The following is a 22,489-nucleotide window of genomic DNA, read 5'->3' as shown; positions in this document are numbered from 1 at the left end:
TATATATATAAATATAAATTGCACCTCCAACTCTTTCCATATGAACCACCTTAACATTAATGAGCCACTGACTACATTTCTCTGCAATGAAATAGCAAAAACAATCCAGTAAGTTGTGAAAGTGATTTGCTGCAAAACCCAAATTCAAGAACAACCTTTATTCAGCTGATATACAACAAATAATAGCCACACCAGACAGGATAGTGTTACACATAATGTGCTTTCACAAGCTTGTATTTTGTATGTCATCATTAGATGCACTATAGCACAGCTGTCATCCAGCCGGAACAAACAGTCAACACCAAATACCTGAGTAGAAGCACGTATGAAGAATCCTAATTAAGGCAATGTCACTATCACAAACACAGTAAGACAAGTAGACATACAATACATGGGTATCTGTTTGCCTTTGTAGAATTTTATCTATGTTCCTCTTATCTGAAGAACAGCACTGCAGCTTTGCTTGGGTAAAAGAAATTTGGATAATTTTCTTGGCCAGCTGACCAACAAAGCCAAACCTGATGGGCAAATTTCCCCTCATAACTGCAATGTTTCATCTGACTGTTACTGATATACTCAACTCTCCGTCTGTTCTTTCACCTTGGGGCACTGAAGTTAATTGGAGTCGCCAAAATACCAAATGTAGTCTGGCTCTGTCCACCGTGGATGAAAATACCACTTTGTTGTTGTGTGCCAGTATGTGATGTGCTGATGTCGAATTTTAGGTCAATATTCCACAGTCAAAAGTTGGTTCTTTTTTTTTTTTTTTTTGCAAGAATGTTTTTCTGGAATTAGGTCCACAGCTCCCACACTGACCGATAAATTTAATAAACTCTGTTTTACCAGAGATATAAAGCTTTCTGAACTCATCCGTTCTCCCATAGACCTGAAGCAGAGTGTATTAAGTGGAAGTCAACCGCCTTGGCCAAGGCCAACTGAGTCACATACATTTTCTCCATTAACTTATTGACTAAGCCAAACAAGCAGAGCAGGAAATAAACAGGTTTATTATAGTATGCTTCATTAACAAGGGTGCACAAAATAAAGAATGGGAGCGAAATGAAAAATGTCCTCTCACCAGTAAGAGCTCACATTGGAAGAAATCCAAGGTCTGTAACACTTTAGTACTTGAGTGAATAGTTTCTCAGCAAGGGAGATGAGTAAGGGCGGATGCCTTTGATTTATAACACCACGCTTTTGCCTTGAAATTAAATGGCAAACACACGTCACACAGTGAAAGCAAATTTTACACAATAATTTTGCTTTATGGGGTCTGTGACATTTGCATTGGAGAGTGCCCAAAAGTCAGCGTTTGGCCTCCGGCCCCTATTAACCCATTGAATTAAGATATATTGATCACAAGCTGTCAAAACTGCCTTAGAGCTTATAGCTATAGAATTTACTAGACCTCCATTCATCCTGTGGAGTTCTGCATTTTTGAGATGCACCAAGTCATCTGGTGACTGAAACCAACTGATATCCAGCTCAGTGGCCCTGACTAGGGACCTAAAATAGACCCTGTTTCCATTGGTGAACACACCAAACCCAAACGCTAACAGCAAAGTTCCTTAGTATGGAAGCTGTTACTGGGGGTAGAGGATTCAGTTGGTATGTTCAGGACCATTGAGGTGTTTTAATCAGCTATGTATGTCTAAACACTTGGTTAGTCAGGTTGAGAGATTATGACTTTCAGCAGATAATACCAGAAAGTACTAAATTGTACAAAATCAAGTACAAATAACTTTAATATTTCTTGAACAATAATTTCTCCCTGAATCCATAGTTTATAGAAAACAATATGTTCTAAAGATGATATAGTACCGCTGTTCATTCATCAAGATTAGTACACAAGAACTTTAAATCAGTAAATATGTCCTTGTGTATTTTCTAATTTAAATTGAGATCAACTTATTTCACTGAAACAGTGACATGGACTGGGAAGGCAGTAAAGTTATAATGATTCAGCTGCAATTAGACAAATAAAATGCGTGTTTGTTCTTGTTGGGTCATCCTGGAGTGTGAGTAGTTTAATGTGCCTTACAACTTAGCCAATGTTAAACAATCAGGCCCTATTATTTTACTAAATCTTTGCTATGTTTTCAATACTTCTGCTGCCTCTTCTCACTTATTCTTGACTGCTTTTAGAATACGAATGGAAATTACTGACCTCACATAAACCCTACTGTTTCTGTGCGATACTTTATGATGGATACGAGTCCTTTCATGTCTCAGAGGACCATCTGTGACATCCGTTTCTCTCTGCATTTTCCCTGAAAAGCAGCTTTCTCAGAAATGATGACTAAATGTTATGCATTTTGCTTTCCAAATATTACTCTACAAAGGTTTAGATTATGAAAAAGAAAATGAATACAAACCCATGGAAGGTCACCACCCTCTTGAGCTGACATTCACCATCACTTAAAACCTAAATGCTTATAATTAAACACAATCATTTCTTCTTCAACTTAGACCTAGAGCTGTCAGATGTTGCTGAATAAATTTTGTTCACTTCTGACTGTTAGCTGCTACTTTTTTCAGAATAACCCCATCATGCCCTCAATGTAAGTTAGCTTTATCTTCTTTACTGCTTTCTTTACTAGCAGTACGCTTATTTAAGTTTGCTTCATAAACTTCAACGTCTGCCTGTTCATTGCAGTGAATTTCTGACATATTTACTAAGAAATCTACAGTCACAAGTTTTGCCAGTGTCATGTTTTTGGGCCTTTTCCTTTTTGGATTAAATTTATGTTTCAACACTTTACTGAAGAAGATTTAAAAGCATTTCATAAAATACAAAGGAGTTTATTTGTAAATTCAAATGTATTTTGATGTTAGACTTACAGTGTTTACCCTTTGTCTGCAGTTCTGCAGTTCGCTGTGACACACTGGAACTGACGCAATTCCGTCTGACCCGTGTTTTTTTTTAATTTATTTTTTTATTGAGGTGTTAAACTGATCACAAGTTGTTGGTTTTTGAGAATGACTGGGTTAGAAGCGTCCTGGCTGCAGTTCCAAAAAAAAAAAAAAAAGGCTCAGCTCTTGGTCAGAATTGAAAGTAAGTAAACCCACAGTCATGGATAAAAAACCCAAAACATCCAAGCAAAAGGCTTCACAGTTGGCAAGGCAGGAGTAATGCTAGCTCCCAGCTTTTCTCCTCTTAACAGGATTTTTTTGCAAATGTTGCAAACTAATGATTATTTATCTCACTTTGCTTAAAACCATCTTTATACTTCCTGGAATTTCTTCCCCCCAGACAATAAATATTTCTTGCCACAAGGTTATTATTTGAAAGATTTTCCCTCACTCTGAGTAAACGGGCCCATACTTCTACTTGCAGCCAGTTTTGCGTAAATTCTGCATAGATCAGCAAACCAATTCTATAGTTGACCCCAAATGAATACGTCCAACATTGAATCTTGATTGTAACCAAACCTGTCACTTTAAAGCACTTGATGGCCTGAGGAAGTTTTAGTTGTGCTAATTTTATCGAGAAATCCATTTCAGTCACATCATCCCCCTCTTTTAGGGCATCTATCCAAGTTGCATGCCATAGTTACAATGTAAAGCTAATAAAGCTCTTTTAATGATTCAATATGCATCTGATCACACTGTAATAGTTTAACAATATGGTCAGTCAACATAAAAATCTAAACTAAAGATGACTGCATAGACTGTGCCAATTTCTTCTCATCATCAGAAGTCACTAGTAACACTCTGTTTGCCTAAATTAACATAATTGCTAGAGCATATAATACTCTCGTATCCAACATATTATCAGTTTCTCCGTATGATATCCTTTGGTAAAAACCCAAACTCTATTTACCAGTAGCTCCTATCTTTATTATGATATAGTTAATAACATACTCCTTGCTCCTCCTTTTGATCCAACTCTTTCCCGTTATTGAGTTTTAACTCCCGGCTGTCTATAAAATATTGGCTCTCAGAACATAATCCAAATCATCCCCTTCCCATAATATTTTCCCACACGTTCAGGTTAATTGTGTCTGCGTTTCATCATCCTCTTTATGAGGTCATAATTTTCCCACAAATGTTTTTATATTTTCTCACTCCTGCAAAATTCACGTGAGCATAACTTCTGTTTTTAATAAAATATCATAAATATTATTATATATTTTTATTTAGTAGGAAATAGGAAACGCAAAAGGTTGAAAATTATTTAATTAAAATAAGTCTTTCTAAACAGCAACAATAATGTTCCCCGTCAGGGGGCAAAAATCTTCAGATATTTTCAAGTTTTATAAAATTAGAAAGAAGCAAAGAAAGGGTAGTGAAAAAAAACAAAAAAAAAACATATAATATAACTGAATATTGTTTATTGGCTATAACAAATATATTAATATTAAAAGGTCTAGATTTTTTCAATCTTTATTTGTCACATTGACGAACAAATGAGAGGCCACCACACCTAATGTCAATACGCAGAGCCTGATTAGGAATTCTCATTAATTTCAAAAGTGTTTTTTTTTATCATTATTAAATATATGAAGATCAAACTACTGTTCAGCTTTGCATACCAACATTCTGTTGTGTCACTGTCTCCTGTTTCTGCTGCGCTATCACTCTCTTTTCTCCTCGTCTGCCTGTCACTGGGTTTTCTCTCCTCTGTTCTCTGGCTGGTGAAACAAACTGAGAACAGGCTTTGATGTGGCTCCAGTTCCAAGGCTCCCTCTGATCTGTCTATGTGCATTTGTGCGTGCAGGTTTAACCTTCCATGCTCTGCGGTGATAATGGCCGGAGGTGAGACCGAGTGAGAGCCGTGCAATTGACTGGACTCCACTCCCTCTCTCTTTTACTCACACACACACTGTTACACTCATACAAGAGCGTTCAAACCTCAGAGTCTGTAAGCTCAGTCAACAGAACATAACCCACTGAACACCTGACAGGGAAAGGACTTCCTCCCATGCAGCTGCAGTTAGACGGGTAGCAACATCCTGGCAGCAGATGTGTGACCTGGGAACTGCAAAACCCATTGGCTGATTTTTGAGGGGAGGGTGTTTCAGATCACACCACATTATGAGCACAACTCCGATCCTAAAATACCAACCTATAAACCTAGAAACAGAATAAAACCGCTCCAGATTCTTGATCAAAATGTTCTGAACCATTTTACAGCTCTTGCTTTCATGGGGCTAGATAACTGTAAGTATAATGCTCCGATGGAGGCCGTCACTGTGACCTTGGTGTGGTGGAGCTGCACAGTGTGCAAACTGGGCGAGCTCCAAGGTTTGAAAATGTTTGACTCTGTGAATGTGAAGCCTGGGTGTTGGTGAAAATAAACAAAAATTGATGGAAAAATAAACTCTTTTGACACACAGCAGGACTCAATAAACAGATACGTCTGCACACTGTAGCTATTCCAAAGAATCATGTAAACTGAAGTTAAAGTAAATCAACTGCATGATTGCTGATAAACATCATCGCAAACTGCTTATTCTCATGAGATTTTTATTACTACGAAAGAAATAAGTTCTTAAACACTATTAATTCTCTAGATTAGTATTTTTTTCAAGCAGATTTTTGAAGAAGTGTTCAGGGTCAAAGAATTAAAGTATTTAAACTTGCTACCGGTAGCCAATGTAATTCAGCAGAAACTAAAACATTTATGGTCTGGAAGTCTGAAGACCTGCTGATGTGATGAATATGTGTGTTTGTGTGTTACTTTATTCTTTACTTATACAAAATATGTATATGATACATTTTATTTTTAGAATCTGTAAGGCATTCTCCAATGCTCCGTTGTGCAAAAAATTGACTGAATGATTGATTGATTAACTGATGAAGTGCTGTCTTACTCACCATCAGACCACCTCATGACATCATCAAGTTGAGATGGCAACCCTTTCCAGAGGATGCTCTCCTTGGGGTAGCCCAGGTCCATGCGCCGTAGGTGGTCGTCATAGCGCCAGTAGTATTTGTCCTTAAAGAAGTAGGTTTTGTCGTTGTGAAGCCAAACAAAAGCTGCATCCACGCCCTCCATGGGCAGACCAAAGTCACTGATTGGACGTGGGTAACCCTCTTCAACGATGTTGTCTTTGAACACCCAGTATTTTAGCCCTAGACAGTAAGAACAGAGAAATGTGTTTAAGAAATGTGGCATTTATTCTCTCAGCATGTATTGGTTTCACTACTACAAATGTGTAAATGCATAAAAATAAATGCATCTTTCATTGAAGTGCCACAATCTCCCAGTGAAAATTCAACCTTAATCTAAAGTACATTTATGCAGTGGGGGGAAAAAAATCCCACTTTAGAAAGTAACTATTTTTTAAAAACAACACCGGGACTCCTAATGAATTGCTTAAAATAAATGTAACAATGCCATTTTTTAAAATCCATCATTTTATTTCTTAAGTGTATCCAAGTGTCTAGAAAGTGTTTTTTTTTTTGTATTTATTTAACAGTGTCTGAGTTCCTGTTTCCCTAGTAAATAAAAATGACATGACGCAGAGACCGATTTCTCTTAGACACACTTCAAAGTGGGGAAACATATGAAAATATGTTACAGTCTCAGTTATTATTTATAATGATGAAATGATTCTAAACCAGTGAAACTGTGACAAACGGAGCTGAAGGGGTACCCAAGTTTCTTTTGCCGTGAGTGAAGAATATGATAAGGGAGAAAAGAAAAATATTCTGCAGCAAAGGGAGGAATCTTGGGTTCACCATTTTATTTTTTTAGGGCTTTCGCTGACATCTTTACCACAGGCAGTAATAATAACTGCTTTAAAAAATGAATAGATGTTACTCATAATAAAAAAAAAAAACAAACTTCTTACTGTTAGAGATCTAATGCACAACTCCTAATGATCTAGAACAGAATTAATTACAGTGGTACTACTAAAAGTTACCACCAAATAAAATAAAAAAAAACTTCATCAAAATGCTCATAAATTTGCTACACAATTAGTTGTATTTGTAAAATACAGTCACTTGTAAATGTACCTTTAAAGAATACTATTTTGTGGTCCCCTGGCCTTTCGTATACAGCGTCCACGCTGTCCAGATTGGTTGGGAGGCCCCTCCAGAAACGATGGATCTGTGCAGGTCGCAGAGACACCAGGTGCTTCTCCCTCGTTAGTCGCCAGAAGTATTTTCCTGACAAAGTGCACAAAAACACTGGTCTGGATGTTGATTTATACGTCAGTCATAACTACGCATACTTAGTAATGTAGCTGCAGCTGTACATTTTTATTTATTTGCTTGGGGCCACCCATGTAGGAAGTTTATTAATGTCCAAATGAACGTACAGCACTTTGCAAAATATCTCTTAACGTTTTTCGCCTTATGTCATGTGACAACCACAAACTTATTTGTATCTTATTGAGTTCACTGCCTTATGAATATACCTAATATGGATTGATTAAGATCTAAGCGAATTCATGGGTTAAAATGGTCCAGTCAAAGTCCACGCATAAATCTTTTTGACAATTTCACAGTCACTTCCCATCCATAGCTTGACATACTTTGCATAACATCATCAGCAAATTTCCTTCCGTAAACGTGAAAATCTGATGTGGACGTACACCAAAATATTTGAAGTGGTGGTAATAAAAAGTATGGACTCGAATGTCTTGAAAATATGTATATTTAAAACCAATCAAGAAAACATTAAATTGCAATCCTTTTACTGAAAATAACAATGATGATATAAATTATGATTAAGCCACAGTTTTGAATGTCTTCTCTTTCTTCTTCTTTATTTCAATCTCACAATCTTTTATCACCCAGGCAACTTAAGAGATCTTAAAACTGGTCATATTATTGGCATAGAAAGTGAAGTATGAAGTATGATGTCCAATCAAATTGCAATTTTCCAAACATCGATATCGCTACGGTTTTAGTCTGAACCAAAAATAAAACCGCCATCTTTTTTTTTGTGTGTGACTTGTCAGTTGAAACCACATTTAACGGACAAAATAAAAGCAGCAATGATGCATAAAGTTTTAATTGTTCTGTCAGCCTTATTAAAATACAGGAGATTAAAACAGGTCTTTCAGCAGAGCTACAGTTCAGCACGCTTCACTGACACTTGTGCTTCTGAAAGTTTAAGTCTATTTCTTGTTTCTATTGTCAGTGGGAAGCTTGGGGTCATTCCTCCAGAGAGCAGGCATGAAAGCCTGATGTAACTTTTGGATTGCAGTCTTTCAGCGGCCCGCCAGCTGCAGTCGGGCATCTACATCTACCTCCCCTCCCTCTCATAGTCATTTTCATCCATTTATGCTCTCCTTTACTTCTACTTCTTCTGTACTAATTTAGCTAAGCACTTTTTGTGATTCCCATACTGTTGTGGTGCTTTGCGTCTTTATCTCTCCCTTTGTGCTCCTGTACCTTTGAAAAAGAAGGCCTCCCCCCGTATCTGGGCCACTGCATCAAAGTGAGTGGTGCATCTGTCTGGGGCGTCTCGTGCTAGCCTGGGAGACAGGGCAGAAGAGCAGAAATGAGAAATGTAGGAAGAGGAGAAACAAGAGTATTTTAGGAGAAATTATACATTTTTTTTATTCTGTTACCAACTATTTGGGGAAATATTGGCACCACAATGCATTCAAGATGTGCTGCTGTTGTATGAACCTTCCAGACCTCTCGGGTTTTCTGGTTCCGGTCTGCTCTGCATCCACAGAACCAGAACCAAACACAGAGAAGCAGCATTCAGCTTCTATGCACCACAAATCTGGAACAAACTTCCTGAGAACTGCGAAACAGCCGAAACACTGAGTTCCTTTAAATCTAGATGTTACAATGTTTGCTTTTTAAACATTATAAACGAGACATTGATCAATATTCTGATGCGTAACGATGGCAATTGACAAAATGTAATGCTTCAATTATTGACTGTGGGTTTTATGTGTTTTTACAACGTAAAGCACTTCGAAATGCCTTGTTACTGAAATGTGCAATACAAATAAACTTGATTGATATTTTAGGGATGTTTTTTATGACGGGCCTCTGCAGAAGCTGGTGATACTGCACTGAACAAAAAAAGGAAAACCTATCAGTCAGACCCAGAAGAATCCCTAGGTGCCTTTTTCCCTGGGGTTCTTAAGTGATTTAAAGCGCCGACGTGGCCTGCCTGCCAATGATGAAGTTAATAGCACCACAGGGCCGGGAGTGGGAGCTGGCCAGGCCTTATATTACCAACAAGGGTCTCTATTCAGAGCTCTATTAAAACTACATCACTACCGAGTCAGGCCTTATTCAGCCGTCTCACTCATTATCGTTTAATGAAATTAGAGAATATTTAATGATTAAAGTAATGGTTTAAACTAGCAGGGATATGTGGAAACATGTTCAACTAACCACCTGTTTGGTGGCATGTACGTGTGTGTATGTGTGTGTGTGTGAGGTGGCAACCAAAACATCAGACTTTCATATTAAGGAGATTATTAATAAAAATTTGTTTCTAAATCTTTTAGGCGAGATTACAGTCGGAACGTAGTTTTAGAGTGTTAGTGTGGTCACCTGGAAAGAAGATGTAAATTAAACAGTTACTTCAAACAAGCAAACCCATATACATTAAAGCTGCCAGATCTTCTTTTGGTTGTTATTTTTTATATTAGTAAAGCAAATTTAGGTTTAGTTACAGCCTTTTGACCGAATGGTGTGTAGAAGCCATTGTGTTGCTGATATAATAATAATATCTCAAAACGAACAAACAAACAAACAAACAAAAATATAAAAATATATATACTACATCTGGTTATAATTTAGTAAGGTTTGTATAAACTGTACATTTGCAACAAAATGTGTGGAAGAACAAATACAAATGTAAGGAAACAAAATACCCAATGCTCCCAAAACACTAACAGGCTCAGACCACTGAAATGAAAGAGGATGTATTTTCCTCTTATGACGACTGTACCTGTATCAGGAACACGGATTAAACTAGAAACCCACCAAAGGTGCAGCTTAAAAGTAAGATATAACGAACATGGTAGAGATTTGTTTGGGTTTGAGTTTATTAGCCTTTATCAGTTCCAAGCACCGGGAGAGGAACCAATAAAACATGGCTGAGCCAGTATACGCTCCAAACTGAAACTGGTATTGCATTTTGATGCTAAAATTTCACAAAGCCAATTTTCTTTTATTGACATTCCCGTCTGCTGCACTCCTCAGGGAGATTGATGATGAATAACATTTACTGAGAGAATATTTGAAGGTTTAGAAATACTTACTCTACTCCAAACAAGAATGATGATGCAAGAACAGGTCTCATGAATGTTGAATGTTGAAGATATACAAATTTTAATCTTTTACTTACATGACAGTGGATCTGTTTTCAGGAAGATCAAGCAGGACAGGAGGCTCAGGTGTAAGAGAGGGGTTTCCTGGTTGATTCGTGTGGGAAACTGAGTCTCTAACACCTACAAGATGGGATGAAAAAAAAAATGTTAGAAAATGTTTTGATAATTCTCAGTAATATAAAATCCTTTCATTTCTCACTTCATGAATATATTTCAACCCACTCCACTTTTGTCCAATTCAATTTCTTTCCTGCCACATTCCCTAACCCAGCGGTACACACTTTGCATGCAGATCATTTTCCCCTTTTTTATTTCTCATATTGACACTTCCTGCATAAAGGCAAAGCATGATAAGGTCACACTCCATAACAGGGTCCAATTAACTTCTTCCGTGTTTTTTATTAAATCAATATCCACGCTCTATAAAACTCATCAAAGGCTGCTTCCTCCACAACGAGGCCTCTGCACCTCGAGTCTCCTGAGCTGTCCCCCATAAGCAGGTGTTCTTATCTGATAGACTACATAATGACAGCAGGGGCTTGTAAGTCAAGGCCAGTAAAGAAGGGGAGTGTGAAAGCACTTATGGGTTGGAGAACACATCATCTGGCCAGAAAGCATAATGTTAGAAGCACTGGAAAATATGAGTAGCAGTAAAAATGACACAGGCGTATTGAGGTATAAGGAGGTGAAGTGGTGTAGGACTTTAATCCCATATTGTTAAGGTGTCCTCCACAGCTACAGAGCAGTGAAGGAGAATGTCCTCCTTTCCAGTTTCTGTTTTTAATTTGTTGCCAAAAACATGTTTTAGGTTTTTAGCTTATTATAATATCAGACAGATTTAATATCATAACGGGGAATTAGTCTTTTGATTGTTGACCTACTTTAACCTATTAAAGTAAATTGAAAATTGTTTTTTTTCATGCCAGTTGGATTTAACTCCAGGTTCTCACTCTCTGGCTACAAAACCTTTATTTTATTTTGGTGCATTGGTAAAGAGGTTGCTTGTTTTGCATAACACAAACTGATGGACAGATAATTTCCTTCAAATCTGTTGTTTTTTTTTTTTTTTTTTTGTTTTGTTTTTTTGGCAGAGAGCAACATTTGTGGTTCTAACAATTACGGAAAGTCGTCCAGGTCCTGAAAAAGCAAAGCAGCCACAGATCCCCACATTAGGCCCACCGTGTTTGAAATGCTGTTTTAAATTTTCATCGGACACAATAAGACATAACTTCTTGTCAGTCCAAAACAATGTATTCTCAAAACTCTTGGGGGATCATCAAAATATATTTTTGGTAAATATGAAGCAGTCCTTTATGTTGTTCGTCCTGATCAGCAGTTGTTCTCACATTGCAACTCTCCCAAGGCTGCCATTCTCGCCCTGTCTGCTTCCTATTGATTGATCATGAATACTGACCTTAACTGAAGCAAGTCAGGCCCGCAGTACTTGAGATGTTGTTCTGGGTTGTTTGCAGCCTGCTGGACAAATTGCCGATGCACTCATGAAGTAATTTTGGTACGGCGGCCATTCTTGGTAGGGTTCATCACTGTTCGATGTTTTCTCCATTTGTGGATAATGACACTCGCTGCAGTTTGCAGGAGTCACAAAGCCTTAGAAATTGCTCTGCATCTTTCTCCAGACTGAGGGGTGTGAACAACTGTTTCTCATCTTCTTGAATTTCTTTAGATCAAGATACAATTTGTTGTTTTTTTTAAGAGACTTTTATTCCTTACATGTTATCAGGTTGAAGTTAGTTTTTTTATTTTACAATTCTTGTGATCAAGTCTGGGCATGTATAATTAACCTAAAAATATAGTTAATTATAGTCAATATGATTTGGTAAGTTATGCAGATGTTGTTTCCCTAAAAAAAATGAAGTCCTCATTTGAGTACTATTTTTTAAATTTTAATCAGGTTATGCTGTAAAATTTGTTTCTTAATCTGAAACATTTATTGTGACCATAAACAATCCACATCCCTAGTTCACTTTATTTTCACCAAAATATCTTAAAATATATTTAACATTTAAAATGCATGTTTACTTCAACTGTTTAACTTTCCCACATACGGCTCTGGAAAAAAAAATAAGAGACTTAAAACTATCAGTTTCTCTGATTCTACTCTTATTAGGTATATATTTGAGTACAATGGACATTGTTCTTTTATTCTATGAACTACCGACAACATGTCTCTGAAATTCCAAGCAAAAATGTTGTACTTATTTTGCAGAAAATGAGAAATGGTCAAAATAACAAAAAAGATGTGGTGCTTTCAGACCTCAAATAATGCAAACAAAACAACCTCATATTCATTTAGAAACAACAATACTAATGTTTTAATACAGGAGGAGTTCAGAAATCAATATTTGATGGAATAATGAGGTTCAGTGCAGGGGGCTCTTCATTTTTTCCAGAGCTGTATGTAACGGCACATGCACAACAGGGAAGTTCCTCTTCCTTCATACCGTAGAGTTGCCACACTCGTACTTTGTCTTCATAGGGTAGATCGTACTTCAGAGGGTCCCCTACAGGGCCCTGGTAGTATGGCCTCATGATGGACTCCATGGCCGAGGTGTGAACGAGGCCGATGGCGTGACCAAACTCGTGGACTGCAACAGCAAACAGGTCCATCCCGTGAGAGTCTGACAGACAAGAAAACAAGAGGTAGGCCTGCATCAATTTCGGATGAAAGCATGACATGAAGGAGAGAAAAAGAAAATCTAAAGTTGTTGCATATTGAATAATACTTGATCCTATGTGAATGTGTTACTATCATCTCTCTCACAGTTATTTTGGGTCCTGTTCCACAGAACTCTGGTAGATTTAATGACACATTTGAGTTTATTGGAGGCCCACCTGTCACACACCTGTGGAGAAGTTGTGGGTCGTTCTGAACAGGTGAGTGAGGCAAACTACAAACCCGGCTGAGTTACGTCAGTTCTGTCAGAACTCCACCAACACAGGAAACATCAGCAGCAAAATTGTCTTTGTCAGAAAGTCCTGTATGCAAATCACGCAATTTGTCACATAGTTTTTTAAGTGTAAACATCTCATCATAACATTCATCTGTTCTCCCAGAAGTATCTGGTAACAGACATTAACTGTAACTACAAAGTACTTTGAAATGATTAAAGTCTGTTTAAAATTGTTTTGCCTCAAGTTGAGAACCACTTTCAAATCAGCAATGTCTCCCCATTCAACGCACAGAAGCCTTACACAGCAGTCAGATTGTCACAGCGTTGTGCTTAATGTGCTTAACAAGCCAACATGACATGCCCTCGAGAATAACTGAACTAATAGCTATCTAGAAAAGCATAAATGGCGAATTATCCTCAGCTGGTGATCATGACATTTCTGAAATGTTAACAGAATTGAAAAACTAATCTTTGTAAAACATAAGAAAATAGATCATTGAAAGGTAATTAAGAATCATAGTGTTGAATTTTTATCAGTATGACTAAATATCAAAAGGGGCGGCAGAGGATTCAGCAACCAAAAGTTATGCTGGACGTTGGTGTTTAGGCAGGACTACTGGGATGTGGTATGTGACTTTCTTCAAAAAATTGTATTTATTCTTATTTCACAAAAAATAACATGCTTTATCCTGTTATTGAAATGCCAGGCAGTCAGGGAAAAAAGGTTATGCATCTTTACCTATGTGTAAGCGTATGTAAATGTAACATTGCACTCGCTTAATTAAGAAAATAAAATCTGTTAGCTGAATAAACAAACTATGTAAACAAAATCTGAGCAGCTCCATCTTAACCCCCAAAACTGACTGATTAATGAAAAAGAAAAAAATCTGTTAAATAAAAAGCTCCATGGTGACAGTGACCCATCACCTCTGACTCTATGCCCTAAATTGACCATTTTCAATTACTTTTCATCTGCATTTTATAGAAATTAACAGGCGTGACAGACAGCTCAAAAAATAAAAAATTATAAGGGCTATAGGCTGTATGGCATGGGGAGATAACCACAGTAATACTGCCTGAGTACTTGATCCGCCAATCAAAATCTGAGTGGGAAAAGGTGCCTAAAAAGGCTGTGGGCTGTTAAAGTGCATTTCCTTCATGTTAAGCCAAAGCATGAACAGAAGCCCCCGAACTCCTTGTCTGAGTCTGTGAGGAAGCACAAAACCTTGAGCTTGGAGCTGTAGATTTGCAAACAAATGGTGAGGCAGCATGGCAGGCCAAGCTAGCTTAGAGTTCCTCAGCGACTTGGCTAAAGTCAGCATTTCCGTTAACCTAGCGTTAGCTTCAGCTTGGGACACGCAGTCATGCTTGGAGTATTCACCGGGGGCATCCGACAGACAAATGCCAACTCTAATCTACAGGAGCACATGGTGCAGGTGAACAAAGGAAGGATAACAGAGAGAGAGAGAGAGAGAGAACAGAGGCTCAGAGCGGAGGATCTAGTGTGTCATCGTATTTATGGTTCATGAGAAACTGACAGCACAGATGTAACGCCTGCTGGACAGAGGCAGAGCAGGAAGTGTTGTGAGGATGAACCAGATTCCCTTTTCTAAGGCAAAGAACAGAGACAAAGTTGAGTTTCTTTGGAGCTCCACTGACTGCTGAGGTCTCTGGGGCTCCAGCTTTGTTCTTCTACATCCACCAGTGACCCATTAAGTAGCTTTTTACCAAACCAAATGCTTTTATTGCACAGTGCTAAGAATAGATTAAGCGTCTTATTCACCAGATACCTCTAAACCTTCCCTTCCCTAATTGTTATATTCTTTAAGTCTTAAAAACGGCTTTGATCTTGGTTGGAAGGACATATGAAAGACTTGTCCACTAAGTAAATGAGTGAGTGTTTCAAATAAGCACCATCGTCAATAAAGCAATTAAACAAAAAAGCCATTTCAATGCTATAAATTCATATGAGGTCAGAAATATTTGGAACGCCTTCTAAACATGAGCTCTCACAGAGCATCTAGAGGTTTGCATGTTAGACAAAAAAGTTCAGTTTTGGTCTCGTCTGACCAGGGCAGCTTTGTGAATCTGAAAAGTGTGGGATGCATGTGGGTTTCTATCCCTTTACTTTAAAACTCCTAAGTAAAACTCAATGGAACCTTTTTACTTCGACAGGCACCCAATTAGTAAATATAACTCAAAATGAAATGTAACTTAATCTTAGATAATTAGGCTTGATAGGGAACATTTGTGAACAAACAAAATAATGAAGACCAAGCAACAAGGCAGACGTATTATGGGTAATGTGGTGATGAATAAAGCGATACCAAAAATCAATATACCAAACTTCAAACATCTCACTACTAACGACTGGTCAATCTGTCATCTGAAAGTGGAAAGAGTATGGGACAGCCGCACACTTCTAAGAATTGACTGTCCAGCTAAGCTGTCGGGCAGGTAAGGAGAGCATTAATTAGAGCGGCAGCCAGGGGTAATTCTGGTGGAGCTGCAGTGATCCACAGCTCCGCTGACAGGACAGCTATTAGTCTTGCAATGTCGAGTGCGGGCAGAAGAAAGCCGACATTGAAAGGAGGCCATTAGAAGTCAATTTAAAGTTTGTCCCAAGCCATGTGGGGGACACACCGAATATTTCTTAGAAGATGTTCCGCAACATAAAGCACTATGTGTGGGGAAAAAAAAAAAAAAACTAATACTGTTCAGAGTGGTTAGAAACCCAGTCAAAGTCCAGACCTAAGTAACACTGATTCTGTGGTAAGACTGGAAATTGTATGTCTTAGACAACAATGGGGAAAACTATTTGTCCATAATCAAATTGTTACAGGGGAGATTTTTTCCAAAAATAACAAATCTAGGAAGGCTGAATATATAAAGTAATTTCTGGATTTTATTTAGGGGTGTCAGAGTAAAGGTTTTTTTTCTTTTTGTTTGTTAAAATGTATGTGTCTAGATAAGCATACCCAAAACAACGTGCAGCTGTAATTGCAGCAAACTCTTTTGTTCCATCACAAGATTTAAGATTTTAAGATTCAAGGGAATGGAGTAGATAAACAACTCTGAAAACTACGTATCATTTTTCCTTTCACGTCACAATTATTCACCACTTTGTGTGGTTCTGTCACATAAAAGCCACCAAAGATGTGATACGGTTTGTGGTGGTGGTGCGACAAAATGCGTGAACGTTTAAGTGAAGCACTACACCATTGATGAAATTTTATATTCCATGTATGTACCGAAACTTACAAAGCTTTACAAAAATATTGTAGTGATAAAACCTTGTTTCATATACTCACTACAAAGTCCCAACAAAAACACATAAGAAAACTTTTGCTTTTAGGGCTTAAAGCTTCCAACAAGTATAACAACAATATTTCACCTTTCCTGAACTCATGAAGTGTGATGACAACCCACCGGCTTTCACCATTTAGTGCTTCGGATGAAGCGACGGACTTTTTTGACACTGTGACGTAACCGTTGTGGCCTTTGGTACTTTCTCAAGCAAGCAGCCTAAGGTGTCTTTACATGAAAATGTGAATCCTTGCAGTGATGCTGTCAGTTGTTGCAACATTTTTGCCTGATTTTTTTCCAAGCGCTAAAATGTTCAGCAATGTTTTTGTAGGTTAGTTTTTCACTGGTGTGTATGATAGAGTCTCTGTTTGAAATATGGCAAATAAGTTAGGGGTTTACTTATGAAGAAAGAATAATATCTCTTATAGGGTGTATGCCCTTTGTTTTAGAGGATCAATAAAATAGATACAGTACATTCTGTAAATAAAGTTCAGTGAGGCAGAACGTCTCTCTCCCGACGCCCCCTTGGTTTTTTTGTATCTGCAATAACAATGTGGTTTGTTTTTATTGTCTATATGGATGCTGATCCTGCTTCTGTTTTCTAGCACTGAATTGTTCTGCAGAACTCTCTGCTTTCTTTTCTTAACTTGTTTGCGCTGTACTTGAGTCATTTCTTTTTGTTTACTTTAAAAAAAAAGAACATAGAGAGAAAACGAAGGCAAAAACATGACAATGATGAATATAAACTGCAAACCAAACTGCAAGTGGAGCATTGTTTTTTTCAAAGCACAACGTAAAATTTTGAAGTAAGAAGGGGTAAAACGCAGGCCTACCATTCTTGAGATACACCTATCGGTAGCCCAGGTACTTTTATTTGCGAAGGTAAAACTTTCTCTTCTGTTCTTGACCAATTAAAAACAGAAAGGAATGGGGAAAACGTAGCCCAAATAGTTTCTTAGACACATTTCAGGCAACTAAGCCTAACAGAGACAATAGAAAGAAAAGAAACAAAAAAATAATAATTGACAGTGTTTGTTGTATGCACTTAAATTGGCTGTATCACAGCTCAACATTCTCTATGCTTCATGGCACAGGTCTAAATGGAGAAAATTAAATACTGAAACTGAATCAAAAGGTGGATCAGCATCAGTTTAAGAGCGTGCAAACCTAAGCCATCAAGTCACGGCAGCCTCTTTCGAAAATGAAACCCCGAAACCCATATGCTCTTCCGCTAATTTGTTCCAGGTTTTACGTGGGGCCTTGCAGCTGAAAACATACTTTGAAATATTGAAATGTAATCTAATGTAATCATGTCAGAATTAACAGGTGTTTTAGCAGTGCTGTGTATGCTGGGATTCACTTTTTTGATTTGTAGTAGATTTGTAGTAAATATGTGCAGCTGGGGCTCCTCCACTGATATCATCCTCACAGTTGTTTGGCAATTCGACGAGTGCAGCTTCTCTGGAGACATTTGCGGTAATCCTCTGAATTAAGTTTCCTGCATCATAATGCAATGTGTGGAGTGAATGCTGACTTGGCTGAACATGGAATCAAATGAGTTAGCCTGCGGGGTCAGTCGTAAATGACTGACTTTCTCAATGTTTGTCTTTATTTTTTAGACAAAAAAAAACACATTTGAACCACTGTGACCATTGCGAAATTCTTCTTAAGATCTAGTTACAAGTTACATTTTGAACTGGTGACAACACTAGGAACTCAATTTGGCTTTGAAAAACAGAACAACCCCACCTGTCCTGTGTAAAAATCTCACTAATGAGCTAAAGCTTGTGATTAATGATGAACAATGGATGAATGGGCACTGAGAGAAATTAATGGGAATGGAACAAATACGGGAGAAAAAAAACAACTTTTCAGGAACTATGATGACTTTCTCACCTTTCAGGAACTTGATTTTTGTTGTAGAATTATTCGTTTCCTTGATCCCGGTTGTTACCATGGATTTTTTGTGTGTATAAACACGGATTAGGTGCTTTGAAATTTAAAGTAAATACCGACAAGGCTGGGATCAAAATTCAACACACAGGAACATATTTACAAAGGTAATGCACGCAGATGTGTCTTTTTTTTTTTTTTTTTTGCAGCTTGTGTGCAAATGAAGCTTAGGTTTTGCAAACGATTCCTTAAAACTCCTCTGCACGTAAACATCACAAGCCTCGCATGTGTTCCTTCCCAAACAATGCTCTGACATGAAAAATTCACCTGCCTAATGATGCTTTTGTTTTACTTGGGTTAATTCTGCAGAGGCAGATTGTTGTCTGAGTGATAATTAATAAAAGCAATCTGCTTCCTGTCAAAGCACAACAACAACGCTCAGCCGAAACTTTTTTTTTGATGTAGCTAAGACCCCCCCGCCCCCATTCTTCTCCCCACCCGACAACTTTTAATGGATACGGGAGCTATCAGTCTGCACAGCAGGGGTGAACTGTTCTCCTAAATGTGGTGCTTAATTTCTACAATTCAGCATCATCGTGCACATTAGGGAGACAGACTTAGTGGACCTGGATTTAGGCTCCCGCTGAGAACAATGCAGCAGGAAATGGGGGGAAGGGAATTAGCAAAGGCAATTATTCAGCTACGGATTTGTATGATAAGCTTCATTTTGTCCCCCTCAAGATTATTACACAGCTCCACAATTTGCTGAAGCACCAACTCTGACTTTTTACCTCCCGCCTGACCTGACCAGGTTGCAACTTTTCAAGGGATTTTCAAAGCTCTGAAAAAGTTACACAGGTCAACAGTACGGGTCTGTTCTGGCTGTGGTAATGCGCTTTTGTGTCGCCTTACGAGAAGATGGATATGCAGAAGCAGGGACATTGCATCAACTGAGCAAAGTCTCAGAGAGACACTGACAATGTTAGAGGAGGATGTGAGATAGCAGCGAGGTGAGACTGGCAGAGTGTGACGTGAAGAAATTAGGGGGCCGTTTAATTAACTTTTTTCCCTGAGGTTTAGAACATCAGGTTGGCAGCTTCACTGTGGTAGAATATGAAAAATTCAACAGCTAAACCAAATAGTAAAAGCCAAGATTCCCCCACTATAAATCTCATTGTATAATGTGGGGCAATTTTGGCTCGTTAAACATTTATCTCACTAGTTGTTTCAGCCAAGTTGATATTAACAAGTTATGGAGATAAATGAACAAGAACTGAAAGGTGTCAAAACCTAAAAGAGAATAATAATAATAGGTGCAGACCCTACCACGTGTGTCCTTTATAGAAGGCTGGATGTTTCAAATATGATTCTCCTTGCTTTATTGATGAAAAAGATTGTCGCAATGAAAAATATTCTTTTAAAGAGCTAAATCACAATGAATGAGCAGAGTATCCTTGAACATCAACATCTAAAAAGGTTGGCGACAGTGCAAAGAATCCATCAGGTTTTGCACTTTTTCCTCATGTTGAAGGCCAGTTGGTAGTTCCTGTGCAACCATCAGTCAGTCTGTCAAATTCTTTGATTTAAGTCAAAAGTAATATAATATTACAATCTGTAGGTTTACAGCAAACATGTTCATCACTGTGACTTAACGGAGTTTAAGATAACATTAAGAGGTCATACAAACAGACTTATACCTTCTTTTTTCCCCCACCTTTCTCTCTCCTTTGTTCCCATGAATCAAACCTTCATCTGCACAGCTGTTGTTAGGCCCTGCCGTCACTTCAGACATACATCAAAGCCAGGCTACACTTCTGCATCGCCTCCTCGTAGTGCTGCTGGTGCTGCAGCCTGGTGGGAGGTCTGATTGGAGCAGATTGAACTGCTGTCCTGCAGCATATGGTTTACAGCCCCGGCAGCTCAAAACAAAGAGGGGAGATCAGCGAAAGGCTGCTGGCCTCACCACAGACACCAGCTGGGTTAGAAAGCATAAATACACTCTCCGCTGCTCAGACTGGGGTTTTAAATGCACGACGGCCCACTGAAGCTTTCCCTTATTATGGATAGCTGTGATTAGAATGGAATATGATTACCATGCTCTGGATTTATATGTGAAATCTGGTGAATTCTTTCAGCGCAAAACCTCTTTTCTACAAACATTTATATCATCTTATGGGGAGTTTTGATCAAATAAACAAATGTATGTGGAAGCTCACACATACCTCTGAAGCGAGTCTTCTAAATAACTCTCAAACATCCACATATATGCTGATCCGTAAGCTCCCAGTCAATCTGTTTAGACAGCTGCTCAAATGGAAGAGTGGTGATATTGGAGGTTAAAATGGAGTGGTTCCTCTCCACTGTCACCCAATGCTTGCTCAGGATGAGGCTGTTGATGCAAAGTCAACAACTCAATGCGTTCAGTTCGGCTTCCTTAGGTGCAATTGGCATTCATTTTCGATTGAATGGGAGTGAGTGCAATTTGATCTGAATCTGAATTTTTGATTAGACGGTATTAAAAAGAATCACACTGATTTGATTTCAGGTCGGCTGAACTGGATTATGTACAAATTGATACGAATCAGACCTGTTTAATAAAATACCTTGAAAACAGAGATGCCATTTGATTGTAGATTTCTTTTATTGTCCAAGATCAAATACACATGCCATTAAGTCATCCATCAGTCAGGAAATATTTGTGAAGGTTGAGGGTTTAAAGATTGTGTTAGAGACATTTACCCAGATGATGTGACCCTGTTCCAAGTAAAAAAAAAATCTTGAATGTAGAGCAGTTTTGATCTTCTTTACCCACTTAAAGTACCATTTTAATGAGTGGTGGTACGGCAGAACTCTGAGGACAATTCCCCCTGCCTTACCCCGCTTGAACACAGACATCAATAGTAGGCAAAACTATTTCAGATTAAAGTTAACCAATCTGTCATGTACAAATTTAATGAACTTAACCTGCAACATCACCCACTGACTTTCTTTTTCTTCTGGAAACCAAATCTGTTCTAGGCAGTCGTACACTGTTCGCTTTACTTGTTATTTCACGACATGTGAGATAAGCTTCTTGGATCATTTATCAATGCCACAACCTATATCCAATTAAATTTGAGTACCTGCAGTCAAAAAAAAAAATAAAAAGAACAAAAAAAGCAAAACAACTTAAATTTAACAAGCATTGGTGTGTAAAATGAGGATGGATCTTTGGATCTATCCCTTCCTATCTACACACACTATCCTCTCTGACTGTGCACTTCTCGATCTTTATCATGATTGTCTAACTCGCACCAAAGGTGGCTTCTGAATCTATCTTTGCATTCAGGCAAATATGAATGTGCTGTGAGCTTACTGCGTGCAAACCCAGGCTGCCCTAAATTTGAAATACATAAAAATATAAAAGATTTATTCCACAGAGTTATCCAAACTAACTTGTAGGATTTTTATATTTTTGTGATCACGTTTGGAGAAATGCAATAGTTTGGTTGTTTGTACGTTATATACTTAAACGCAGTGGTTTCCAAACATTTTCTGTGCCCCCCCTATGGATTACAAATGGCTGTCTGGTTGAAACGAGGGGTGGGGGGGACATCGACTTCTTTGGGGGCAAAATGAATGTATGTAGCTGAAAATAGACACCAACATCGGTAGCCTACAAGGTACTTGTTAAGCTTAAGGTTCTGTATTGATATTAGCTAGTCATCTTTTAGCTAACATTACCTGCATCCAACAGTTTTACTCAACTCAGTCTGTTAGTTTGGTGGAAAAACTGCGAAAAGTTCTTTGCGTTTTGCTGGTTTGCTGCCGTGATTCTAACACAAACCTACGTAGCTCCGCACAGCAGCAGCAGGTCTCCTTCACAGGTGTAAACCCAGCGCGAGCGTCGTAGCGCTCATGTTGCATTTAAAGGCGGCTCGGAAAAACAGGTTACAACATGTTAACAACGGATTAAACAGTTTTAACTGATAAAAGTGACAGAGGACACAAATATGGGAAGTGTGGAAGCCTCTACTGTATCAAATTGACAGAGGAATAACAGAGAGTTGGCCATTCTAAGGTAAAAACCCAGCACATACAGTGTTCATGTTTTGTTTTTTTTTTCATCCAGACGGC

The 22,489-nt window shown here is 38.2% G+C and overlaps 1 protein-coding gene across 1 annotated transcript in view; it reads right to left on the bottom strand.

The window, feature by feature from the left end:
- Nucleotides 1–22,489, bottom strand: part of LOC103147292 (matrix metalloproteinase-17) — an 84,215-nt gene that overhangs the window by 2,811 nt on the left and 58,915 nt on the right. Inside the window, exons 5-9 of the mRNA XM_007565547.2 lie at nucleotides 12,725–12,901; nucleotides 10,280–10,382; nucleotides 8,353–8,435; nucleotides 6,967–7,119; nucleotides 5,821–6,078 (exon numbers count right to left, since the gene is read on the bottom strand). Of these exons, the coding sequence (XP_007565609.1) occupies nucleotides 5,821–6,078; nucleotides 6,967–7,119; nucleotides 8,353–8,435; nucleotides 10,280–10,382; nucleotides 12,725–12,901 (774 nt within the window). The remainder of the gene's footprint in view (nucleotides 1–5,820; nucleotides 6,079–6,966; nucleotides 7,120–8,352; nucleotides 8,436–10,279; nucleotides 10,383–12,724; nucleotides 12,902–22,489) is intronic.

This window comes from Poecilia formosa, unplaced genomic scaffold (assembly GCF_000485575.1).
Source record: "Poecilia formosa unplaced genomic scaffold, Poecilia_formosa-5.1.2 Scaffold6, whole genome shotgun sequence".
Classification (NCBI taxonomy): domain Eukaryota; kingdom Metazoa; phylum Chordata; class Actinopteri; order Cyprinodontiformes; family Poeciliidae; genus Poecilia; species Poecilia formosa.
The sequence above is the reverse complement of the archived record's forward strand: the minus strand, read 5'-3'. Positions and strand labels throughout refer to the sequence as shown.